The 15240-nt window shown below is 46.0% G+C and overlaps 1 protein-coding gene across 4 annotated transcripts in view; it reads right to left on the reverse strand.

The window, feature by feature from the left end:
• The window catches only part of TTLL10 (tubulin tyrosine ligase like 10), an 81355-nt gene that overhangs the window by 12214 nt on the left and 53901 nt on the right, over window positions 1-15240 (reverse strand). For 3 of the 4 annotated variants that reach the window (XM_083163252.1, XM_083163251.1, XM_083163254.1), the window contains 5 exons: window positions 13572-13690; window positions 11392-11503; window positions 9219-9307; window positions 7576-7753; window positions 362-533 (listed from right to left, as the gene is read on the reverse strand). In XM_083163252.1, coding sequence (XP_083019378.1) covers window positions 362-533; window positions 7576-7753; window positions 9219-9307; window positions 11392-11503; window positions 13572-13690 — 670 coding nt within the window. The remainder of the gene's footprint in view (window positions 1-361; window positions 534-7575; window positions 7754-9218; window positions 9308-11391; window positions 11504-13571; window positions 13691-15240) is intronic. The other variant, XM_083163253.1, reaches the window with a different exon arrangement.

Consider the following 15240-nt stretch of genomic DNA (forward strand, 5'->3'; position numbering starts at 1 on the left):
CCATCACACCTCTGCACTCCTCCACACCCTCCATTTTGAATAGCTACAAAAATAAAATCAGTACTGTATATTGTATGTGGTATTTAGGTAAACTGCCCCATAGCATAATAAAATACGTTTTTATTGAACATGACATATATGCAAGATCAACTCAGGTAGTAACATGGGAGGTAATTCTGGTTGACACGCAATGCTGTCAAATTCACAGATTTGAGCATCCTTTAAACGCCGCCGCGCACTGCATAAATGCCCGCCGAATGCATACGAATGAATGTTTTGCATCCGCTGACGTCAGATGATCTGAATGGTGTGGTTTACTAAAGGTAAAGACAATATCCTGACATTGCAGTATACCACATACCTGGTTGGTCAGGTGACCTGTGAGATCATCAGATTTTAGATCATAGGTGTTGCAGGTCAGTCGGACATAGCCGTGGCGAAAGAATACAAAATAGGGCACAGTAGAAGCTATGAGCAGGTAGGAACGAATGTCAAACTTCTTCCCTTCCAGAAGCAAAGGGTTTGGTATATATCTGCAATGGAAGAAACCCATATACCATAACTTTAATTGATACATAGCCAGTCATAGAAATGCAACTAAAAATAAAAAAAAATTGCAACATGAGTTAATTTGAAGCCACGAAAGATATTTTACACAACTTTTGAACTGTAATGGATTAAAGACAGATTCAGATTAATAGTTTTAAGCTGGTCATACAATAGGGCGACTTCTCCGATAAATTATATAATTATGTAAATGATAAGACTAATAGCATACCTACCAGCTTTATACGGGCCACAGACTGACTCCTCTATAAAAGGGGGCGTGGCCATCGTTGTTGAGTTGCCACTGTTGGGGGCATGGGCAGCATTCTGACAGCTGCTGGCCATGCTCCCTGTCCCTTTCTCCTCATTCACACAACAGGACAGCCCCCCAAAAACGTGACTGTCCCACGGAAATTGGGACAGTTGAAAGGTATGTTATAGGTTATGTTCCACAGGCAAAGGGCTTGAGAAAAGCGTTTAGTATACTTAATTAATTAAACCCTCTGTGGGCCAGATGTATCAAGCTTCGAAAAGCGATAAAGTGGAGAGTGATAAACAACCAGCCAATCAGCTCCTACCTCTCATTATTTAAACTCAGGCTGTAACATGGCAGTTATGAGATGATTGGCTGGCTGTTTATCACTGTTCATTTTATCACTTTTGGAGCCTGATACCTTTGGCCCTTAGTGTCTAAAGTAACCTTTTACCCGACCTTCCTTATTCTCCCAACTGACTATCTCAGAAGAGCAGCATCACCCCGGTGTCTTGTGGGTATGTCGCCTAAATATGCAGAAGGGCCCGGCCGTGGGGAGGGCTGCTGACGTCATCAGCGGTCTCCATCTCCCCGCGGTGATCTCAATCCCGAATAAGTCTAGACTTCGGCGGCTGAGAACAGGGGGGAAGCCATTCAATGGTGAGTGATTGCGAATTGATTTCCCCCTGTGTGCACAGCTGCAAATGTAATGCACAGGGGCAGTGATGGACTCTGGCGCGGTGGCACTTACCTGATCGCTGGGCTGCGAACATTCTCAGCCCAGCGATCAGGTCTGAATCGGGCCCTAAAATAGGTATAATATGTATACTATTGTATTGTAAAATGGTACATAGCAGAAAATGTCTAACTCAATGTACAGATAACGTGATAAATTGTCCCACAAATGTAACTGTTGTACAAGACGAACACCAGAGGGAGCTGTTGTAATAGGAAAGAGAATTCCAAAACCTACCAAGATGTTCGTCTTATTAAAAGCATCCTCATGAGCGATGTAAAATATATATAGAATGTATTGATATAGATATATATATATATGTGTGTGTATCGTGTCCTGAAGACGGGCGATGCTCAAAACGGCATAGACTGCATTAAAAGCATCTGATTACACTGTCTGAAAGTCCTGGAGTGACCCTGTTTCTTCCATGATATATGCAGGACGGTGAAGAAATACGTCAATGTTATAGAGCGCAGGGGGCAGGGTGAGGGAGCGTGTCAGTGTGATAGAGCGCAGGCCGCAGGGTGAGGGAGCGCGTCAGTGTGATAGAGCACAGTCCACAGGATTAGGGAGCACGTCAGTGTGATAGAGCACAGTCCACAGGGTGAGGGAGCGCATCAATGTGATAGAGTGCAGGCCGCAGGGTTAGGGAGCACGTCAGTGTGATAGAGCGCAGGCCGCAGGGTGAGGGAGCGCGTCAGTGTGATAGAGCACAGTCCACAGGGTGAGGGAGCGCATCAATGTGATAGAGTGCAGGCCGCAGGGTTAGGGAGCACGTCAGTGTGATAGAGCGCAGGCCGCAGGGTGAGGGAGCGCGTCAGTGTGATAGAGCACAGTCCACAGGATTAGGGAGCACGTCAGTGTGATAGAGTGCAGGCCGCAGGGTTAGGGAGCGCATCAATGTGATAGAGTGCAGGCCGCAGGGTTAGGGAGCACGTCAGTGTGATAGAGCGCAGGCTGCAGGGTGAGGGAGCGTATCAGTGTGATACAGTGCAGGCCGCAGGGTGAGGGAGCACGGCAGTGTGATAGAGCGCAGGCCGCAGGGTGAGGGAGCGTATCAGTGTGATACAGTGCAGGCCGCAGGGTGAGGGAGCACGGCAGTGTGATAGAGCGCAGGCTGCATGGTGAGAGAGTAGAGGGGGTGACCTAAGCCACACCAGGTGACTATAGGTCAGGTGCGCCTGTTATGAGCTGTGTTTACCAGCTGCTGCTCTGTGACAGGATAGTTAGTCCTGTGCTGATAGACAAGAAAAAATATTGGGTGTTTGAGCAGCGCTATAGGATAGGTATTTAAAAAATTAATGAAGATTGGTTAGATCTAGTACAAAATAAATTTATTAATCTAAAATGAGAATAACATGTGGCCAGTATGCATGAATAGTTATAAAAACATGAATAAAAAGTTTATGTCTCACCAACCCACCAAGGCAGTGGGGTAGCCTGGATAGTCCCGCAAGTCCACAGGGAGCTGAGATAGTATCCCCAAATTGGGTTGAAGGGAGGGAGGACCAGATGTGATGTTTAGGAGCGGCCCAATTTGGCTCGAATAACCGGCTCCCTCCGCTAGATGGAATAGCGGGCTGGTAACCTCTACCTCTACCTTTTTTTTTATGGATGTTGATAGAAAGCCAAAATATGGATAATGGGGGAGGTGGTATTAACGATCTTCAGGGTCTCCAAATCAGCTGAGAAGGTGTAGTAACCTGGGTGGTCTCGCAGGTTTGGATGAAGCTGTGATGGTGTCCCCAATGTGGCTGGGGGGAGGGAGGACCAGATGGAGTGTCCAGGAGCGGCCCACGATGGCTCAAATAACCGGCTCCCTCCGCTTCTGATGGAGTACAGCGGGCTGGTGTGCTCGACCTCTCCTTTCTAGCACGGTATTTGTATCCAAATTGGACGGGGATCTGGATGGAGGGTAAACGGGTTGGTATTCCAGGGTCTCCTGTTGGTAAGCTTAAATTAGCTTGGGAAGGTTGGTGAGAAATCCTAATCCTAACCGGTTTCGCTGCTCCAGGCAGCTTTGTCAAAGGATATCTGGCTCTGAGAGGGGTCTGGCTTTTATTCCCTGTAACATGGGTCATGTGACCAAATCAATTAGAACAACCAATCTATATATTTAAGTAAAATAGCGCTAGGGTAGGAGGCAAATGATTCCTTTAAAGTAGACAAATAAAGTAAAGTGTGTTTTAAGCTAGTATTAAAGACATAAAAATAGCAAGTATTAAAAATAAGGAAACGGAGTAAGAGGAATAAATGGTAGATAGGGGGAATATTTCCTGTTACTCCCTGGTCGCCATGGTGACCGTGATGACTCGTTTTCTATTGACCAATCTCTTAGTGCAGAGGCCCCAAGTGTTTCCGGGTCCTACAACTGCAGAGTTATACTGTAGAGATGGGGGGAGTCACGAGACGTCGTGTCATCGGCGTCAGCCGTGACTCATCCAATCCGCAGCCCGGTATCCTCGCCACGTGTGAACACGGACGGGACCAGGTAGTGAGGGCGGAAGTCCCGATGTCCGCCGTGACGCATCCAGCGTGTGACCAACGAGCGACCTGGTAACCCCGTCACGTGTGGGCATGGAGGGACCAGGCAGCAAGGGCGGAAGTCGTGACGCCGCATCGCGTCAACTGAGCCTCTGGTCATTGATGTGGGGGGAGTGTCTCACTACTCATATTATGTGAGACGGGTCCAACATTCTCACGACCAGGGAGTAACAGGAAATATTCCCCCTATCTACCATTTATTCCTCTTACTCCGTTTCCTTATTTTTAATACTTGCTATTTTTATGTCTTTAATACTAGCTTAAAACACACTTTACTTTATTTGTCTACTTTAAAGGAATCATTTGCCTCCTACCCTAGCGCTATTTTACTTAAATATATAGATTGGTTGTTCTAATTGATTTGGTCACATGACCCATGTTACAGGGAATAAAAGCCAGACCCCTCTCAGAGCCAGATATCCTTTGACAAAGCTGCCTGGAGCAGCGAAACCGGTTAGGATTAGGATTTCTCACCAACCTTCCCAAGCTAATTTAAGCTTACCAACAGGAGACCCTGGAATACCAACCCGTTTACCCTCCATCCAGATCCCCGTCCAATTTGGATACAAATACCGTGCTAGAAAGGAGAGGTCGAGCACACCAGCCCGCTGTACTCCATCAGAAGCGGAGGGAGCCGGTTATTTGAGCCATCGTGGGCCGCTCCTGGACACTCCATCTGGTCCTCCCTCCCCCCAGCCACATTGGGGACACCATCACAGCTTCATCCAAACCTGCGAGACCACCCAGGTTACTACACCTTCTCAGCTGATTTGGAGACCCTGAAGATCGTTCATACCACCTCCCCCATTATCCATATTTTGGCTTTCTATCAACATCCATCAAAAAAAAGGTAGAGGTAGAGGTTACCAGCCCGCTATTCCATCTAGCGGAGGGAGCCGGTTATTCGAGCCAAATTGGGCCGCTCCTAAACATCACATCTGGTCCTCCCTCCCTTCAACCCAATTTGGGGATACTATCTCAGCTCCCTGTGGACTTGCGGGACTATCCAGGCTACCCCACTGCCTTGGTGGGTTGGTGAGACATAAACTTTTTATTCATGTTTTTATAACTATTCATGCATACTGGCCACATGTTATTCTCATTTTAGATTAATAAATTTATTTTGTACTAGATCTAACCAATCTTCATTCATTTTTTAAATACCTATCCTATAGCGCTGCTCAAACACCCAATATTTTTTCTTGCATGGTGAGAGAGTGCATCACTGTGATAGAGCGAAGGCCGCGGGATTAAGCAGACCATCCGTGTGATAGAGCACAGGCCACAGGGTGAGGGAGGGCGTCAGTGTGTTAGAGTGCAGGCCGAAGGGTGAGGGCCGCAGGCATGCAAATGCCCCCTTGCCACCTCCTGCATGACACCCCCCCCCCCCCTGCTGCATGCGCCTTGGTGACTATGCAAGTCTCTGAGGGCGCACACAGAGAAAACCTGCACATGCTCATATTCGCATATGTACATGCTCAGATCTTCAACATCGGAATTCACAACGTGCCAATTAGACCAGAATCATCCCCATTGCCTCTAAAAATATGGGGGGCACCAATGCAGCTTCTTACACGACACCAAAATGTCTCGTTTCAGCACTGATCCTCTGTATTGTGTGTCTGTCACTTGGCTGCTTTAATGCTTTTTATACAGGTAAGCAAAGGAGATCAGATTTTTTTTATTTTACAATGATAGGGAATATTTATGTAACCGTTGCCTACTTTTGTGTTAGCCCCCCCCCTACAGTTGGTTTAGTCCTGCCTACATGACGCCACATTCAGAATTCACTCTCTGCACATCCACTCCCCTGTCCCCATATGTATTTCATTATAATTCATTTGGAGCAGTGGGTGGGATCCAAGGGGGAAAGGGGGAGTCTTCTAAACATATTGGCGGATCAGGCAAGAAATCTGTTCCCTATACACTTTATACAGTACCACAGCTAACATTGGTTTTCAAATGAATCCCTCATCACTAACTGCCTGCCGTTCCCTCCGGTAGAACCTGTATCCCCCTGAGCTATCTCTCAGCTTCTGGCTGATTCTTATGGACAACTTAGCTTCTTCTGTATTCCAGTGCTGCAAGCTGTTCCTCATCTACAAAACGTTCTTCAAGGCTTCTATCCACTGGTTTTTATTACACACATATTAATACAAGGAAGAGGTGAATAAACATGTCTGACATTAGAAACCAGTCTATAATGAACTCCCGGGAGCTACTAGAACCTAGTAAAATCAGCAAGGGAGGTAGCACACGGTCAGGATTTGGGATGTGCTTTGTACATCAAATGAATAAATTACAAAACAGTGAGTGAAAATGCAAATAATCCAGTCATTTGTCAGGTGTGGGGAACAGGTACTGCGGCTAATCCAAGGATCTTCCTGTAATACTGCAGTCATACAAAAGCCAATGCAAATTACTATACAAATGATGATGGTCATCTTTGGAAGACAGAGCAGCAGCCTCTGATTATAAATGTCAAAATGTGGATGACATTAAAATTTGACCAATTCTGAAATACTGTCGGTAACTCTTCCTGTCCGGGTTATGCTACCAAAAAAATGGGTTATTGTTGGGGCCTACTCATATAACATTCATATGTGCCAGTGGTTCCCAAATGTTTTTGAATTACAGCTCCCTAGAGCATCAAAACATTTACAAGGCGCAAAAACAGATATTAAATTCAGTAAATTGTGGTTATATGTCATCCTTACGCTGGGTACAAATTACTAGGTACAGATGGGGCCGGGCTCATCTTTGCTAGCGAATCACCAGAACGTCACCGCTGGCGATTCACCAGCAGCCCAGCTCGCCATCTGACAGACGCGCGTGCGTCTCACGAGCGTCTCAGTGTCCATGCGCCGGGGCAACGGGACCCTGTCCGTCTCCGCTTCAGGGAGACGGACAGGGTTAGGAGGGGTGCGGGGAGGCGGTGGGGACCCCGGGTGACCGCCGACAAGCCGGTGGGGACCCGGGGGAAGCCATCGGAAGGGGACGCGCGTGCATCTCGTGCGCGCACGTCACCTTTCGCAAATACAGGTGGCGGGGGATAGCAGATGGGGTCGCCATCGCCATCCCCTGCAAAGAAGAGCCCGGCTCCTTCTGTATGCACAGGGCCGGCACAACCACTAGGCAGCCTTAGTCATTTGCCTAGGGCGCGGGCCACTGGAAGGCGCCTCATCTCCAGTCGCCTCCACATACCCCCAACCCCCGGTGGAGCGAACCAGCGGTGTCGGAAGGCGCATCACCCCCACCAGTGGCTCTACGGTGCCTTGCACCGGCCCTGGGTATGCGTACCCAGCTATATGGGAGCGGCAGGACCCAACAGGAGTGCCGGCATTGCTGGGTACCGGGGCTCTCCCAACAGGACTCTGGGGGGTAAGTATTTTTAAAAATGGGCGCATGGTGTGTTGTATGGTCCCTCTGGGACTCAGGGGCCCCTATGGACTGAAAGACAAGTATTTCTATAATCTATCAGGGGCAGACAGGGTACCTCTGCACTATCCGGGCCTGTGGGCATTTGGCTGGAGACAGAAGTTTCCTAGATGAAGTCATATCAGCCATGGATTGCATTTGGCAGCGAAGGGTATTGATCTGTTCTTGGTTTTTCAGCAAATAGATTCCCCGGCCCTGATTCAGCCCAGTAGGTTTGCAGATCCATGTCTGGCCCTCTAAAGAGTGATCAAATAAAAAAGAGAACCAAGTAAATGTACAAATAATCTGTATCCCAAGAAACATACGCTATACCAATATTACTAATAATGTAATTAGTTGTACTGTAGGTCTGCCTTGCTCAGATACTTACATCACTCTTTTATCATCTACAGTATATATATATATATATATATATATATATATATATATATATATATATAGTGTCCGTGTGACTCCGAAACACTGCCATCTGTTGGCAGCAAGTGAAACCCTGTAGTGTTTATTTGTTTACTGCAGGATTTCCCAAACTAGGTCCTCATGACACCCTAATACCCCTTTCACACCAGCCTAAATTCCCCGGGGCCCAACTACTAGCGCTGGTGTGTAAGGATCCCGGGCCAAAATCCTGGCAACATTTGCCAGGATTTCAACCATGCTATGGAGCAGGGTTGTTCCCGTGTTCGACCCTGGGTCCTGGCCGGTGTGAAAGGGGTCAAATCCTGGGATACGCCACCCTAGTCAGGGCTAATTGGATATTCCCAGGGTCAGGTGTCCATGAATGTAGCTGTGATTTCCCATATCTAATATGATATCCACAAAAGCTGTTTTGAAATTCAAGGTCGCACAAATCTTTTATTAAAAAACCCGTCTGACAGATGACATTGGGGGCACAGATATGTACACATCCAAGCATACAGAAGACTGCGCATCGTCTCCTCCCATAACAATTCTTATCTATACAGTATATCATTACATTGGGGTTTACTTACTTAAGGTGCCCATACACTAGTAAGATTTATCTTCAGATCTGTCTGGTTGAAACAAAAACATGGTTATGGATGAGTGACAGTTTGTCAGTTTTCCAGCATTTCCAAGCAAACGGTCAACTGTCATTTGCTCTCATCCATAACCATGTTTTTGTTTCAACCAGACAGATCTGAAGATAAATCTGCCTGTGTATGGCCACCTTAAGATAGGAGTTCTAGTTGAGATGGGATGTTGCTATGGGCAACCAATAAGAATCTTCTTATTTATTTAGCGACTTCTAGAAGACAGTAGATAGAATCTGACTGGTTGCCTATAGCAACATCCCATCTCAAATAGAACTCTCATATTAGTTAATAAACATTATACAGTCTCTTAGAAAGTGCATTTCATAAACTAAAGGTGGCCATACATCTACAGATCGATTGTCAGATTGGGCTGGTTGGAACAAAATCCTGGTAATGGATGAGAGCAAATGACAGTTGACCATTTGCTTTGAATTGCTGGAAAACAATATCATTCAGATATTACCAGGTTTTTGCTCCAACCAGCCCAATCTGACAATCGATCTGTAGATGTATGGCCACCTAAAGTCTATTTGACAGGGACTTCTATTAGAAAAGAAATTAGGAGAAAATACTTGGCGCGTAATGTAGTAAAAAGAGGCACGCTAAAAAGACGTCAACAGCTGATTATAAAAAATGACACTTGTGTTACCTTCATAGGTGGAAAAGAACACCTCTGCCTCTTCCTTTGCATCCAAGCGGAATGTCTCCGGGAAGAAGTCTGCCATTTTCAGCATTCTACTGTGAAGGATACAGTTGTATTGTTTATCACATTAAAGTAGAACAGGGACAACCACGATACCTTAAGTTTTAGTATTCTCTGTTTACTGGTGGTAAATTACACAGCCTGATGCACACTGAAAAATGCCTTTTATTTCACCAATACATCTAATTGGTCTAACCAGGACGCCTCAAGAACACAGGTAATCTACACTCTCTGACTGCCTCCGCCGCAGTGGATAGCAAATCCCATGGATACGCAAGAGCGTAAAGTTACAATCAAAGTCCAAACCATTTTGTGTAGTTCCTTTTTGAATAATCTAAGCCAGTGGTTCTCAACCGCAGTCCACAAGTACCCCCAACAGTTCCCGTTTTCTAGGTCCCCTCAGATGAACAGGTGCACTCATTACTCACTGTCACATTTTAAAACATCCACATTAATTATTTCACGTGTGAATCTGTGTGGAGGCATGGAAAACATGCACCGTTGGGGGTACTGGAGGACCGAGGTTGAGAATTACTGATCTAAAATAGTGTACATGGCTTGGAGTGAACACAAAACTGTACTTCCAGGGTGCAATATGGGGGTTCAGAAGGGATTAGAACTCAGGCCCTTGCAATGAATGATCCAGAATGAATTAAAGTACAGGTGGATGAAGCCCCAGAGAACCAGTTTTATTTATTCATTATAAAAATGATGTCAGCACTTAAGATTGGGCCTAATTCAGATCTGATCGCAGGTCAAATTTGTTCTCAAAATGGACAAAACCATGTGCACTGCAGGTGAGGCAGATGTAACATGTGCAGAGAGAGTTAGATTTAGGTGAGTTATTTTGTTTCTGTGCAGGGTAAATACTGGCTGCTTTATTTTTACCCTGCAATTTAGATTTCAGTTTCAACACACCCCACCCAAATCTAACTTTCTCTGCACATGTCTGATAGAGGATGCAGGAAGTGGTCATAGGCCACAATGGGCACTGGCACTGTCCAGGGCAATAGAGAGCCTGGCCGGGCCCAGGTGCACTCAGAGGGCATGGACTAATCACAAGAGGCGTGGCCATGTACCTTAAAAATAAAACACAGAAAAATAGTACTTTAAGCACTTTCCTGGCCACAGTGCAACCCAGCACAGCAGCATGTGTTGGGTTGAGAAGAGCTGCTGCTGCTGCCAGATAAAGGGGGCCCCACTTTGCCCCTCTATTAGATCTGGGCCCAGGTAATTAGTACCCACCCATCTCTTGGCGCCACTGGCACTGACCCTCTATGTAGAATAGATTGTACTGCATTCTGTAATCTATAGCACATTTTGGACCAGATGTACTAAACTTGAAAAGTGATAAAATGGAGAGTGATAAAGTGCCAGCCAATCAGCTCCTAACTGTCATGTTACAGGTTTTGTTTAAAAAATTACATGTATGAACTGATTGGTTGGTGGTTTATCTCTCTCCCTTTTATTGCTTTTCAAGGCTTAGTACATCTTGCACTTTAAGATTTCATAACACATCAGCATACCTCCCAACATTTGAAGTTAGTCCAGAGGGACAGCTGTAAGCAAGCAACATTTTTGGGGGCGTGGCATACATAAAATGGGTGTGGCCTTTACCTGCGATGCTGCCGCGAGGCCACTTTCCCGTTTCCACCTCTGTGGGGGCATGCCCAGCAGCTTCGTGAGCTGCTGGCTAAGCCCCTCTGGCTGCAAGAATAGACACTGTGCACACAGCATCTATACATGGACAACAGGGGGGACTCCCCACTGCCCCCCCCCCCCCATGGGACACTGCCGGCCGCGGGAGGGACGTGTTATAGTCCCAAAAAAACGGGACATTCCCGAAGTAAGCGGGACAATTGGGAGGTATGCAACAGTACACTATACACTAATAAAAAGCTAATAAAAAGCATATCACTAAAACACTCTAAAGGTCAGACTGGGACATTCCAAAACTTGACTGCGGAGGAAACCTGACAAGTAGCAGCATTCCCATATTTCTGACAATGGCAAATATTAGCCAGTATTCCCTGGAGGATCCGTTCCCCAGTATTGCCATAGCCTGAAGCTGGGAGCTGCAAGGTGCTGTAGTATATTACAGGTGGAAGTCAGTGCTCACCTGGTTTTGTTGATTTTTTGCATGACCCTTTCATATTCCCTCAGGCTGCTCAGAAGGCCAATCTTGCTGGTGAGTACTTTATTGTTGGGTATCTGATAGAGAAGTTGTTCACCTTAACAAAAAAACAGTTCAAACTCTTATTTCACATATTTGATACAATTATGTTATGAAAATCCTACCATGCGTATACATATTACTTCCTAGAATAAATAGTTTAACACAAGAAATGAACGGGCCTCATTGTAATAGCTTCTATGACCTCCCTCAACCTATACATCTATTCTTTGGGGGTTATTCAATGTGTGCTGATATTAACAGTTGGAAATATTGACACATTCAATGTGGCCGTGTTCTAACGCGTTTTCACCCATGAAGATTTCGGCTTTGTTAAATTGTCAAATCTGTGGCCGTTTTCCGACCATCAAAATTTTTTAACCGAGTCTTTTCGAAAAGTGCCGACAGACAGAGATACTGTCAACATTGAACACCCATCTTATGGTGGGTGCACACGGTTCGATCCCGGTGGCCATCTATACCAATTCGATATCGATGGCCACCGGGACCGGTTGGGTTACTGGAAACGAACAGGAGGGAGGGCTTGCTGCATCGATTTCCACTATTTTTCTATTTGATTTTGTTTCTATAAGCAAAATTGAATAGGAAAATAGTGGAAATCTCACCGTGTGTATCCACCGTAAGGGTAAAATCCAATTTATCCCTCATTTTACACATTTACAACTTCCGGCAGAAGAAGCTGAGTAGAGGGATCCAAAAGTATACCTCTTTGCAACTTAGGACTCCTTCCTATAGGAAAGGAGTGGCAATTCTATGGAATCGGCGCCATCTGAAGATGGTGATGGCTTCTGCAGTCAATTGTTCTCGAAGTTGATGAATTAATGTGCAGAAGGTCAGATCATGACTGAAAAGTAAGCAGGAAATTTCCGTGACATCTCCTGCATTACCATTATGAAGAATGGAAATCTCTACAAAAGTAGGCGAGAATGTTCATTTTTACCTACTTTTGTAGATATTAACTGATCATGCATAGACCCTTTTAATGTATTCAGCCTTTTGTCCTTATAAGATGTCATGAACTGGGTGGAACACAGTGAAGGCGCACTTGCCGTCACATTTTTCCCAGCTGTAGCAGTAACACTATGGGGGACCTTTCTTGGCTGCTGTACGATGGGTCACCCATTTCAATGAGTCTTCCAAATGTGAAAAAAAACATGTAATGTATTCAAATCTCAGAAAGTGAACGGTACTTGTGGAGTATCATGGCTCCCATCGCATGCCATCGCATGCCATTTATAGTGGCATGCGATTGGATGCGATTTTTGCAGTTTTTTACCATTTTTACAAAATCGCATGCGATCGCATCGCATGCGATTTGATTGCATGCGATTGCATGCATTTTTTTAACAGAAAAGCATCCAAATGCATTGAAATTATTATCAAACATGTTCAATGGCCCCCAAATGTCATTTTTGAGGCTGTACCACCCCCGCTATCAACGTGAACCCGAAGCGTGGCAAGCGCAGCGAGCCCGGGAGGGGCGGCGGTACGCGTCCTACGACCTTTTCATACACCCACTATCCACGTCGGCGTGGAGTTGAGAATAGAAAGTGTGGTGAGCGCAGCGAGCCACCGAGCAAGAAGTGTGGCGAGCGCAGCGAGCCCCGCGAGGGGACGTGGACACCTGTGAAGCCCGCGAAGGGACGCGTATACCTGTGAAGGTATCCGTGTCCCCTTGCGGGGCTCGCTACGCTCGCCACGCTTCGGGCTCGGTGGCTCGCTGCGCTCGCCACACTTTCTATTCTCAACTCCACGCCGACGTGGATAGTGGGGGTATGAAAAGGTCATAGGACGCGTACCGCCGCCCCTTGCGGTCTCGCTGCGCTCGCCACGCTTCGGGTTCGCGTTGATAGTGGGGGTGGTACAGCCTCAAAAATGACATTTGGGGGCCATTGAACATGTTTGATACTAATTTCAATGCATTTGGATGCTTTTCTGTAAAAAAAACGCATGTGATCGCATGCGATTTTTTGCTATGCGATGCACATCGTGGGAGCCGTGATTATCCACAAGTACCAAGTGAACATCTGTAAATCAATATAGATTACATTTCTAATAAGCAAGTACGTGGTTGGCACAGTTGGGTCTGGCCACAAGACTCTTACCGTCCCGGAAGGAGTAATAAGTGGCTGGACTCTTGGTCTCGCACCACTTCAACTTGTAGTCATCTCTCTTGCTGTCCTGGATGCGCTGCCAGCCTTTGTTAAGGCAATACGCACTTACCCTAGAAGTAAATGATTTGTTAACAGTCTTCTCAGTACAGTATCTTTTACTTACACATAGGCCCTTATTCAGGTTGATTCGCCCCCCTGTGTGTTCACGCAGGGGAGCGATGTTTTGCGACTGCACATAGTCAGTTATGCGCCTGTGCAGCTGCTCTGTGTGCGAGCGGCCATGGCGAAGAGATTATTCACTGGCGCTCGCACAAATCAGTGCGGGCGGGGAGGGTGGGCTTGCAGGCTGGGAGATTTGCCCATGGGAACGGCCAGAGTTTCATGGGAGTTCCCATGAAAATGCTGGGAATTCTCATGGTAATTCCCAGATGACGCGGGTGTGGTTGGGCGGGCATCTGATGTCAGCAGATGTCAGCTGCCCGCCTGCTTCCCATACAGGCACTTGCAGATGTAAAACACCAAAGAAGTGTCTTAGGGTGCATACACACTGTACAATTTTTTTGACCAATTTGGTTGAAAGACATTTCCATTAAACCCAGTGTCCTGGACTAAAGATTTTGACGAAAGATATTGACGACAGATGAAAGAAGAAAGATCTAGCTACAGTTTATAGGCTCTTTTTGAAAGATATTCAAATTGAGCTGCATGCACAGTTGACGAACAATCTTGATGAACAACTGGCGGGTCTGCGCATCATCATTCATCGTTTGTTTGTTGACAATATCTTTTGTCAACATCTTTCGTCCAGGACACTGGGTTCAATGGAAATGTCTTTCAACCAAATTGGTCAAAAAAATTGTACAGTGTGTATGCACCTTTAGATTTGCGAACGCTTGAAAAATCATTAGATGTCCAGGACATCTAATGATGTCCATTGATGTCCATTACCCTGCGGGTAATAGCGCCGTGCGAGGGGGGGCAGGCGGCTCTGCGTGAGCCGGGCTGCAACCGGTGAACTCGCAAGTCTGCAAAATTCGCAGACTTGCGAGTCAACCAGAGTAAGGTCCATAGTTCAGTCCAAAGGATCTATTTATTATACTTTTATTACCTCACCTCCATTTTACCATTTTAGTACCAGGAGCAAAACACAGTAAGATATCAGAGCAATGTTCTGCATTCATCTAAGTAATGCAGGTTACCATAGTCAATGTTTTCTATTATTATGATTCTTATTATTTTACATTAATTGGTGCCAGGAGGTGCCCCGAACATGCAGCACCGTGTCTATGTCGATGGTCAATAGGTTGACTACAAAAGATTAACATAGAAATGGTCAACACAAAACAACACAAAACACAACACAGCAGAATGAGCGCCGCCATGTTGGTCTTTATCAAGTGATTGGTCATCTTCCAATCCCAGACAGCCATCTGATAAAGTCAGCCAATCCAGACTCCAATACAGGTATAAAACTCCCAGACCAATAAGCCAGTGTATCCAGACAGTCAGAAAGTGTATCATTGTATTCTGACTTCATCACTGAGTCTCCTGGAAGACTTCTTAGCCTGTACCATCGGTTCAGTCCTATGACCTCTGTGCCATCAGGTCCAGTCTGATAATCTCTGTGCTGATGGTTCCAGTCCAATAATCCCTGTGACAT

This window comes from Crinia signifera, chromosome 19 (genome assembly GCF_055691185.1).
Source record: "Crinia signifera chromosome 19, ASM5569118v1, whole genome shotgun sequence".
NCBI lineage: Eukaryota > Metazoa > Chordata > Amphibia > Anura > Myobatrachidae > Crinia > Crinia signifera.